This window comes from Gallinula chloropus (assembly GCF_964237585.1).
Source record: "Gallinula chloropus genome assembly, chromosome: 1".
NCBI classification, from domain to species: domain Eukaryota; kingdom Metazoa; phylum Chordata; class Aves; order Gruiformes; family Rallidae; genus Gallinula; species Gallinula chloropus.
This window is the reverse complement of record NC_140085.1, coordinates 996,420-1,007,238: the sequence shown is the minus strand read 5'-3', so window position 1 is coordinate 1,007,238 and position 10,819 is coordinate 996,420. Positions and strand designations below refer to the sequence as shown.

Below are 10,819 nucleotides of genomic sequence, written 5' to 3'. Positions count from 1 at the left end.
GGATTCAGGGGATGGGATGGGAGGCTGAAGGCTCCCCCATTCCTCCTCCTCCTCTTCCTCCTCCTCCTCCTCCTCATTCCCTGCGTCAGCTCCTCTTCAGGCACCCAGGAATTTGGGCCAGGGCTGAGCTGAGTGTGCTGGGAGCCACCCCCTGCCACAGGCTGGTCATGAGCCAGTGCTGGGGTGGGGGCTGGGAGGGATGGAGCAGCCCCCCCCCCCCCGCCTCGCCCCCCCATCCCTCCCCTGGGGGCTGGGGGTGGGGGGACAGGGAGCTGGGGGGGCACAGGGCTCTGCTGGGGGGCACAGGGGTCTGCTGGGGGGCACAGGGGTCTGCTGGGGGGGGCACAGGGCTCTGCTGGGGGGCACAGGGCTCTTCTGGGGGGGCACAGGGCTCTGGGTGGGGGGGCACAGAGCTCTGGGTGGGCACAGGGCTCTGCTGGGGGGGGCACAGAGCTCTGGGTGGGGGGCACAGGGCTCTGCTGGGGGGGCACAGGGTTCTGCTGGGGGGGCACAGGGCTCTGGGTGGGGGTACAGGGCTCTGGGGGGGGCACAGGGCTCTGCTGGGGGGGGCACAGGGATCTGGGGGGGGCACAGGGCTCTGCTGGGGGGGGGCACAGGGCTCTGCTGGGGGGCACAGGGCTCTGGGGGGGCACAGGGGTCTGCTGGGGGGCACAGGGCTCTGCTGGGGGGCACAGGGCTCTGGGGGGGCACAGGGCTCTGGGGGGGGCACAGGGGTCTGCTGGGGGGGGGGCACAGTGGTCTGCGGGGGGGCACAGGGCTCTGCTGGGGGGGTACAGAGCTCTGGGGGGGCACAGGGCTCTGCTGGGGGGCACAGGGCTCCTGGGGTCCCATCCTGACCCCGTTGTGCTCCTGGGTCCCATCCTGACCCTGCTGTGCCCCTGGGGTCCCATCCTGACCCTGTCATGCCCCTGGGGTCCCATCCTGACCCCGCTGTGCTCCTGGGGTCCCATCCTGACCCCAACTTGCCCTGGGGTCCCATCCTGATCCTGCTGTGCTCCTGGGGTACCATCCTGTCCCTGCTGTGCTCCTGGGGTCCCCACTGTGCTCCTGGGGTCCCATCCTGACCCTGCTGTGCTCCTGGGGTCCCCACTGTGCTCCTGGGGTCCCATCCTGACCCTGCTGTGCCCCTGGGGTCCCATCCTGACCTTGATGTGCTCCTGGGGTCCCCATTGTGCTCCTGGGGTCCCATCCTGACCCTGTCATGCTCCTGGGGTCCCCACTGTGCTCCTGGGGTCCCATCCTGACCCTGCTGTGCTCCTGGGGTCCCATCCTGACCCCAACTTGCCCCTGGGGTCCCATCCTGACCCCGCTGTGCTCCTGGGGTCCCATCCTGACACCAACTTGCCCCTGGGGTCCCATCCTGACCCTGCTGTGCTCCTGGGGTCCCCACTGTGCTCCTGGGGTCCCATCCTGACCCTGCTGTGCCCCTGGGGTCCCATCCTGACCCTGTCATGCCCCTGGGGTCCCATCCTGACCCCGCTGTGCTCCTGGGGTCCCATCCTGTCCCTGCTGTGCCCCTTTTGCTGTGGTGTGACTGGGGGAACTGGGTTTGTACTGGGAGGAGGCAGGGAAGGGCCTGGTGAGCTGGTGGGAGCTGGGTGCCCTCAGTAGTCTGCTCCCCTCTCTGGTTTGGGTTTGGGACTGAATCCCTGGGGATGCTGAGCCACAGGGCAGGGTGCTGGGTGACCAGTAAGGTGCTGGTGTGCTGTGGCACCACCAGCTGCCTCCAGCCAACACCGAGCTCCTTGGTGCTGGTGCTGGGCACCTTGCTGGGCATGGAGCTGGGCTGGGGTCAGGATGTGTCCCAGAGCCTGGGCAGGTGCCCCTTAGGGTGCTGAGCTCTGCCTCTCTCCCCTCCCCAGGTGATGCAGGTGCTGAACGCTGATGCCATCGTGGTGAAGCTCAACTCTGGGGACCACAAAACCATCCACCTCTCCAGCATCCGACCCCCCAGGCTGGAGGGGGACAGCACCCAGGTGAGCTGGGTGGGGAGGGGTCTGGGGGGGTGAGATAAGGGCGACTGCTCTGCTCCCAGTCACCCCCAGCTGTCCCAGTATGGAGCCTTCTCCTCATGAGGCTCCTCACCAGTGTGGTCTGACCCCCCCCCATCCCTCTCCATCTCCTCACTCCCTTCTGGGTTTGGGATGCAGGAGACCCCTGGGGAGGCTCTGAGTGGGCTGCCCTGGTCCCCTGCCTCAGTTTCCCCATCTGCATGGCGTGTTGTCAGGGCTGTGTGCTCTGGGGAGGTGGGTGAGCCCTGTTTCCACAGCGTGGGGGGTGCTGCCCCAGCTGTAGGGTGCCCATCCCTGGTGGTCTCATGCCCCTGGGTGGGTGGGTGGGTGGGTGGGTGGGCAGCGGGGTCCAGCACCCTCAGATCCAGTGCCAGCTCTAGGCTTTGGGCTGGGCTGGGCCTTTCCTCATCTGCTGCAGCCCCAGCTCTGGCCTGAGGGATGCTCAGCTCTGATTTGGGGACCCCTGGAGAGACCCTGGGGCCCGATCCTTTGATAAACACCACACGTGGTTCAGTCCCCAGTGCACTGGGCTTGAGCATCCCATGACCTGGTGTGTGCCAGACCCTATGGTAGCACCCAAAACCAGCTCTGCCATGCACCCTTCACCCCCCTCAGAGCATCTCTGCTGGGCCAGGGTGCTGGTTTCATGCCCACAGCCCTCTCCTGGGGCAGCAGCATCTGGTACCTACACGGTGTCACCAGGCAGCACCCACTCCAGACCCATCCCAGATTTCCCTGGCACAGGGATGTGTCCCCTCAGAGCTTCATTCCCAGATTTCCTCAGCCTTCTCTTCTCCAGGCTGACCCAGCCCAGCTCCCTCAGCCTCTCTCCATAGGGGAGCTGCTCCAGCCCCCTGAGCATCTCTGTGGCTCCTCTGACCCCTCTCCACCAGCCCCACATCTTCCTTGTCCTGGGGCCCCAGCTCTGGCCACAGGACTCCAGCTGGGGCCTGACAGGGCAGAGCAGAGAGGGACAATCCCCTCCCTGTCCCTGCTGCCACCCCTCTGCTGATGGAGCCCAGGATCCCATCGCCCTTCCCAGCTGCCAGAGCCACTGCTGGCTCAGGGGAAGCTTCTCCCCCCCCAGAACCCCCAGGTCCTTCTCAGCAGGGCTGCTCTCCAGGAGCTCTTCTCCCAGGCTGGATCCATGGCTGGGATTCCTCCAGCCCAAGTGCAACACCTGACACTTCCCAGTGTTGAACCCCATCAGGTTCACCCAGTCCCACCTTCCCAGCCTGTCAAGATCCCTCTGGATGGCTCCTTTCCTTAATGGATGGATCCATCCTTAATGGATGGCAGCACCACTGCTCCCCCCTCACCCTTCTCCCCACCAGCCCTGTGCCAGCTTTAGGAAGAGCTGTGGTTTTCCCAAAGCCCACCAGACCCCAGGGTATGGATGGGACACCAACATCCCACCGTGAGCCCTTTGGCAACCCACTGGAGCTGCCAGCCCAGGGATGCTGGCACAGAGCTCAGTGCCAGCCCAGCCCCACGAGCTGTCCAGGGCTTGGGATTTGGGAATCAAGCTTCTCATTCATGATCCTGGAGAAGAGAAGGCTGTGGGGGGACCTCATTGCACCTTCCAGTCCCTGAGGGGAGCAGAGGAACAGGAGGGGAATGGGCTTGTTAAAGGGCAGAGACTGGCAGGACAAGGGGGCTGGAGTGAAGCTGGAGGAGGGAAGGGGGAGATGAGATATTGGGGGAAGTTCTGTGCAGAGAGAGTGGTGAGGGGCTGGAAGGGGCTGCCCAGAGAGGGGGTGGGTGCCCCATCCCTGGGGGTGTTCAAGGCCAGGTTGGCTGGGGCCCTGGGCAACCTTGTGTAGCTCCAGGCCTGGAGGTTGGTGTCCCTGCCTGTGGCAGGGGGGTTGGAGCTCTGGGACCCTTGGGATCCCTCCCAACCCCGACCACTCCATGATTCCATGATCCTATGATCCCATCCCAGCAACAGCAGAGGTGTTTTTTCCCCCTGGAAAGGAGCTTTTCCAGCCAGCCAGGTGCTGCTTTGGGCGTGTGGGTCTCTCTTCCCTCGGTGGGAGCCGCCGGTGCCGCGCTGGGCACGGCGAGAGCTGCTCGACAGATGGTTTGGCAGGTGTCTGCCTGGTGCTTTGCTGGGGCTTTTTGGAGGGAGGGCAGCTTGGCAAAGAGCTCCATCCCTAGCTGGGAACGCCCAGCGCTTCCTCCTGGCCCTGCAGAGGCTCCTCTGGCACCCTCAGCTCGCCGGGCAGGTGCCGGGAGAGGCGGCGTTGCGGCGCAGCGCGGCTGGGCTGCTGCTCAGCTGCTCAGGAGCTTGGTGGAGGATGCTCTGAGGTGGCACGTTGGCTGGTGAGGGAAGCACTGGGGGTGTTTGGCAAAGCACTGTGAGGGGGATTGGCAAAGCACCCCCTTCCCCCTTTTTTGGGGGGAGGGGGGCAGTTGGGGTGCCGGCGCACGGCGCTTACGGCAACCCAGGCTTGTTCAGTGCCAAAAACAGGGCTTGCTCCCCCCCCACCCACCCACCCACCCAACCCTGGCTTGTCACCTCTGGCCCCTCTCCAGTTCAGGAGCAGCAGCAGCTCTGGTGCTGAGCTCTGGCATTCCCAGCCTTGGCACTGGGCTTTTCCTCCATGGCTCTCACTGTGCCTGCCCCGGAGCGCATCCCTGGCAGGCAGCTCCGCTCCTGGGAGCCAGGCTGTGCCCCTGCCCTGTGCTTACACAACCTTGTGTCCAAGAAGGGGCCTGGAGGGGTCCCCCCAAAACCCTTGGGTGTGATTTAGGGGTCCCCTAAGCCTCCCCAAGCTTTCCAGATGTCTTTGTGGCTGGGGAGGATGGAGGAGAGCCGGGATGTGCCGGTCGGCTCCTTGGAATAACCTTCCCCCTGGGAGCCAGATCCAGGGGCACAAGGGATTGGTATCCATGCTGGGACTTCCTGGGATCCCTGGTTTTGGGAGATGCACCCCCATGACTTTCCATTCTGGATGAATTTAGGGCAGTCACAGGCACCCAGCTTGTCTCCTGTCATCCATCACTGGGGGAACTCAGGGTTTCCATCCCTTCCCAAGGAGCATCCCTCCTTTCCTTGGTGTAATGCCCCATCTCCCAGTGTCTCCCAGCATCTCCCATTGCTCCCAGTGCTTTCATCCCTCTCAGAATGGCTCACCCAAGTCAACCAGCCTTAGAGGAACCCGGAGGGAGGTGGAAAGGAGGGAGGGGGGTGACACACATCCCCTCGCTCAGCCCAGCTCCCTGGGGACATCCAGCTTGTCAGCAGCATCCCTGAGGATGTTCCCAGCTTGAAGCTTGAAGCAGGAGCTGTGTGCTGGAGTTCACCCAAGGTTACCACAGCCCAGATGAGCCCTGGCTGGTGAGGGACACTGACCAGAGAGAGAGGATCCTCCTGGAGAGCAGATCTCCTTCCCCTTACTCTCCTTCCCCTGACTCAGTGAGCAGGGTTTGTGCTGCCAAACGGGCGTGAAAGATGGAGGAGAGGCAACCAACCCCCTGAGCTCATCAGTGCCTCGTCTCCTCTGAATTCCCCTTACAAGGATCACTGTAGCTCATCCCTGGCTCCTGTCACAGAGCCAAGTACTGGTGTGGACTGGGCAGCAGCTCAGTGAGCTGTGCCGTGCCGGTGGAGCGGCGCTGGGGCGACTGTTGGGCAGCCCATCTGGCACCCCAGGATACAGCTGGATTCCAGCAGGGGGTGAAATTCCAGGGTGGGAGGGGGTTTTTTTTGGTGGGGGGATGGGATTTGGGCTGATCTGATCCCAATCTCTATCCCAAGGAAGGAGGGGAGGGGGGGGTTCCTACCTGCCCCAGCTGAAGGCAGCGGTACGGCCACGTGGCTGGAGCCTGGTTCCCATGGGATCTGTGTGGGCTGGACCTGATCCAGGCTGGATGGGTTTGTGAGCTGGCACAGCAGCGTTCCTCCTGTGTGGATTGCAGCCTCCAGCATCCTGGTTGAAGTTACTCATGGCTTAGAGAGCAAACTCTTAGCAGCAAAACACAGGCAACCCCCTCCCCATCCCAAAGCTGGGAAGCTGATGGCACCGTGGAGGAGCTGGGAGCAGCTGGGCAGCCCCAGAGCTGCCCCTGATGCTGGTTTGGAGAGACAGGCTTGTGTCAGAGCCAGCGTGGCCAGGAGGGCTGGGGAGGGGATTGTGCCCCTGGGCTGGGCACTGGGGAGGCTGCAGCTGGAGTGCTGGGTCCAGTTCTGGGCTCCTCAGCACCAGAAGGACATGGGGGTCCTGGAGCGAGTGCAGAGAAGGGCAACCAGGCTGGGGAAGGGGCTGGAGGGCAAATCCTCTGAGGAGCAGCTGAGGGAGCTGGGGGTGCTGAGCCTGGAGAAGAGGAGGCTGAGGGGAGCCCTTCTCCCCACCTCCCCTGCCCTGCCAGGAGGGTGCAGAGAGGTGGGCGATGGTCTCTGCAGCCAGGGGCCAGGAGCTGGGCCAAGGGGCAATGGGCTGAAGCTGCCCCAGGGCAGGGTCAGCTCAGCTGGGAGGGCAAAGCTCTTCCCTGGCAGAGTTGTGGGGCTGTGGCACAGGCTGCCCAGGGAGGGGGCTGTGTCCCCAGCCCTGGGGGTGTTGAACAGAGGGGAGATGAGGTGCTCAGGGAGCTGGGGCAGCACAGGATGGGGTTGGTTGGACTTGATGATCTGAAGGGGCTTTTCCAGCCTGGGGGTTGTGTGATCCTGGGATCCATTTCCCCCCCTTGATGCTGTGATGCTCCCGGCCCCGCCGCAGCGCCCGGCGTTGGCTGACGCTGCTCTGAGGAGGATCCAGGCACCTGCCAGCTCGCATTTAGGAGGAGGATGCTCCAGCCAGGCATTGCTTTGCTCTGCCTGGGAGCAGTTTAAATCATCTCCTGCAGTTCCACAGGCAGAGCCAGCATCTCCTGCCAGCAGCCACCCATCCTCTCAGGGTCTGTGGCTCTGATGCTGCGCTCAGGCTCTGGCAGATGTGCTGTGGTCTGCTGGGTGAGTGGGAAAACACCCACAGGAGGGTGAAGCTTGGATCCCATGGGGAAGCTCCTGCAAATCCTCTCTGGATGGTTAAACCCCCCTACAATGAGAGAGGTTGTGCCCTCTGACTGGTGCTGTCGCCTCTTGGGGGGATGGAGGAGGTGCTGGGGGGTGCAGCCAGGGTGCCAGCAGCTCTGTGGTGCTGCCACCAAGCTGGTGTCACCTTTGCTGGGTTGGCACCAGCTCCCCAAAGTTGTAAGGGGGGGACCAGCCCCATCACCTGCTCCCTCCTCCTCCTCCTGCGCCCGGCTCCGAGCTGGTCTCTGCCTGCTGGGGCATCGCTGGAGTGGAGAGCTGGGCGCCTTCTCCATCCCACTGGCATCACTGGGGAGGTGCTGGCAGAGATCTTGGGTCAGGTGTGCCATGATGGCATGTGTCCCTCACCCACCCACCCTTTGCTCCACCAAAGACATGCCAGAGCATCCTGTGCCACAGCTCCAGCACGTGGGGACCGAGGGGGACACCGTGTGCCCCATGCCCACCCCCCACACCGCTTCGCCCCTGCACCCCGAGCCTGCTGTCCCCTCTGGGCACTGGTGTGCCACAGGCTTTGCCGGTGCCCGGCCGCGGTGTGGGTGGTTGTTGCCACCCTGACGCCTTCAGAAAGCCCTGGAGAAGGGGCAAGACTGGACCCCTTTGGCAGGGTGAGAGCTGTGCCGTGCTGTGCCATGCCGTGCTGTGCTGTGCCATGCTGTGCCATGCCATACCATGCTGTGCCATGCTGTGCTGTGCCATGCTGTGCCATGCCATGCTGTGCCGTGCTGTGCCATGCCATGCTGTGCTGTGCCATGCTGTGCCATGCCATGCCATACCATGCTGTGCTATAGTGTGCCATGCCATGCCATGCTGTGACATGCCATACCATACTGTACTGTACTGTGCCATGCCATGCCATATCGTGCCGTGCCATGCCATGCTGTGCCATGCCATACCATGCTGTACCATGCCATGCTGTGCTGTGCCATGCCATGCCATACTGTGCCATGCCATACCATGCTGTGCTATATTGTGCCATGCCATTCTGTGCCATGCCATAACATATTGTACTGTGCCATGCCATGCTGTGCCATACTGTGCCATGCCATACCATGCTGTACTGTGTCATACCATGCCATCCTGTGCTGTGCTGTGCCATGCCATGCCATACTGTGTCATGCCATACCATGCTGTACCATGCCATGCCATACTGTGCCATGCCATGCTGTGCTGTGCTGTGCCATGCCATGCCATACTGTGCCATACCATACCATGCTGTGCCATGCCATGCCATGCCATACCATACCATGCTGTGCCGTTCCATTCCGTACCATGCTGTGTCATGGCAGGCTGTGCTGTGCCATACTGTGCCATGCCATGCCATACCATGCTGTGCTATATTGTGCCATGCCATGCCATTCTGTGCCATGCCATACCATACTGTACTGTGCCATGCCATGCCATATCGTGCCGTGCCATGCCATGCTGTGCCATGCCATACCATGCTGTACCATGCCATGCCATACTGTGTCATGCCATACCATGCTGTACCATGCCATGCTGTGCTGTGCCATGCCATGCCATACTGTGCCATGCCACGCCATGCTGTGCCGTGCCATTCCATGCTGTGCCATTCCACACCATGCCACGCCACTGAGCCCACAGCATCTGCCTGTGTCAGCTGCCTCCTGCAGCGTGGGGCTCTGAGGGTGGCACCCTGCTCAGCGCTGGGTCAGGGCACAGCTTCACATTGGCATTGCTGGAAGCAGGATCCCCCCTCACTGTGTCCCCAGGGTTTTGCTTCCTGGGAATTCCATGAATTTTGGGGGTGGGGGGACATGGCACGGTGCTGGCTGGAGCCCCTGGGATGCAGGATGGTGCTCGGAGCCCCTGCATGGAGCAGGCTGGGACCTCTGCTGCAGCATCCCACCATGGGTGCTGAGCAGGATAGGGAGCTGGGGATGGGTCAGACCCCCCCATGCTGCAGTGGGGGCTGACCAGGGGGCACGCAGGATGTCCCCTGTCTCCCCAGAGGGATGCTCCTGGGTGTCCTCTGCCTGTGCTCAGAGCCATCACCTCGCTGGGGGTCTCTGGTGGGACACAGGGATGCGCTGGGTCAGCTTTGCCAGGGGCCTCAGCTGAGGGATGCTCAGAGCATCCCACTTTGGGCTGGTTTGCTGGTGCTTCCGTGGCTCCGTGGGGGTGTTGGGGGACGTTGGGTGTGTTTAAAAGAGACTTCTGACCCCAGAAGTGTTGTGAACCCATCCCCAAATCCCCCCAAAGATCCCAACCCAACCTCCCCGAGTCGCTGGGTGTTTCCTCGTTAGCGGCCCCGTTATCTCCTCGTCGGCACACAGGAGACTCGTGGTGCCAGAGCGCTGGTGAATCCCCCATGGATGGGTACTGGGGTGCTTGGCTGAGTCCCCCAGTAGCTCCTGGGAAAGGGCACTGCTTCCTCCACTGCTCAGAATCCCAAGCTTGGAGAATCCCTTTGAGGCCATTGAGTCCAACTGTTCCCATCCTGACCATCACCCACCTCTCTGCACCCTCCTGGCAGGGCAGGGGAGGTGGGGAGAAGGGCTCCCCTCAGCCTCCTCTTCTCCAGGCTCAACACCCCCAGCTCCCTCAGCTGCTCCTCAGAGGATTTGCCCTCCAGCCCCTTCCCCAGCCTGGTTGCCCTTCTCTGCACTCGCTCCAGGACCTCCATGTCCTTCTGGTGCTGAGGAGCCCAGAACTGGACCCAGCACTCCAGCTGCAGCCTCCCCAGTGCCCAGCCCAGGGGCACAATCCCCTCCCCAGCCCTCCTGGCCACGCTGGCTCTGACACAAGCCAGGCTGCCCTTGGCCTTCCTGGCCCCCCGGGCACACTGCTGGCTCCTGGGCAGGCTGAGCTCACCCCACACCCCCAGCTCCTTCTCCCAGCAGCTCTCCAGCCGCTCTGCCCCAGCCTGGAGCTGCCGGGGGTTGTTGTGTCCCATGGGCAGGACTCTGCCCTTGGCCCTGTTGAACCTCATCCCCTTGGGCTCAGCCCATGGCTCCAGCCTGTCCAGACCCCTCTGAAGACCCTCCCCACCCCCAGGCAGACCCACACATCCTCCCAGCTCAGTGTCACCCCCAAACTGACTGAGGGAACATCCAATCCCTTCACCCAGGACATAGATAAAGATGTTGAACAGAACTGGCCCCAGGACTGAGCTCTGGGGGACACCCCTCATGTCCAGCCTCCAACTGGCTTGTGTTCCTGAAGAAACATCCAGAAGGATGCTCCATAGCCAGGCAGAGGTTACAGTGGAGCCATGAAACCCCCTCCCTCCAATGCCGGACCCCAAATTAAAGACACCCCCCCCCCAAAATTATTCCCCTCACCTTAAATTCCAGCCAAACAACCAGCAAAAAAAAAAACCCCAAACCCAATCCTTGGGAATACCCCAGAGATTCCCTTGGGAAAGAGCCACCCCATCCTTAAGGAGCTCAGTGAAGAGCTGCCGATTCCAGCTCCGGCTGAGCGACGGCGCTGGAGCGCTGAGCGCGGTGCTGTGTGTGTGCCGGGCTCCCCTGGGTCAGGAGCTGGGAGGGAGAGAGAGCCAAAGGCTGCTTGTAATTAGCCCAAGCGTTTAATTGAATAAGCCCAGTGAGTGAAAGCAGGAGTGTGGTGCATTGGGGAACGAGCCGGCGCCTAATTGCTCGTTAACTTCGCGCTCGGCGCCAGCGCTGCCAGCGTGGGGATGGCAGCGGGAATGGGGCTTCCTTGGTTGACTGTGGAACTGGCTCTGAGGGGATGGGGGGGGGATTTGGGGGTTGGAGAGGGGTGGGCT

The 10,819-nt window shown here is 62.7% G+C and overlaps 1 protein-coding gene across 1 annotated transcript in view; it reads left to right on the top strand.

The window, feature by feature from the left end:
* The window catches only part of SND1 (staphylococcal nuclease and tudor domain containing 1), a gene marked incomplete at its 3' end in the record, with an annotated part of 86,381 nt that overhangs the window by 28,668 nt on the left and 46,894 nt on the right, over nt 1-10,819 (top strand). Inside the window, exon 10 of the mRNA XM_084263974.1 lies at nt 1,884-1,997. Coding sequence (XP_084120100.1) covers nt 1,884-1,997 — 114 coding nt within the window. The remainder of the gene's footprint in view (nt 1-1,883; nt 1,998-10,819) is intronic.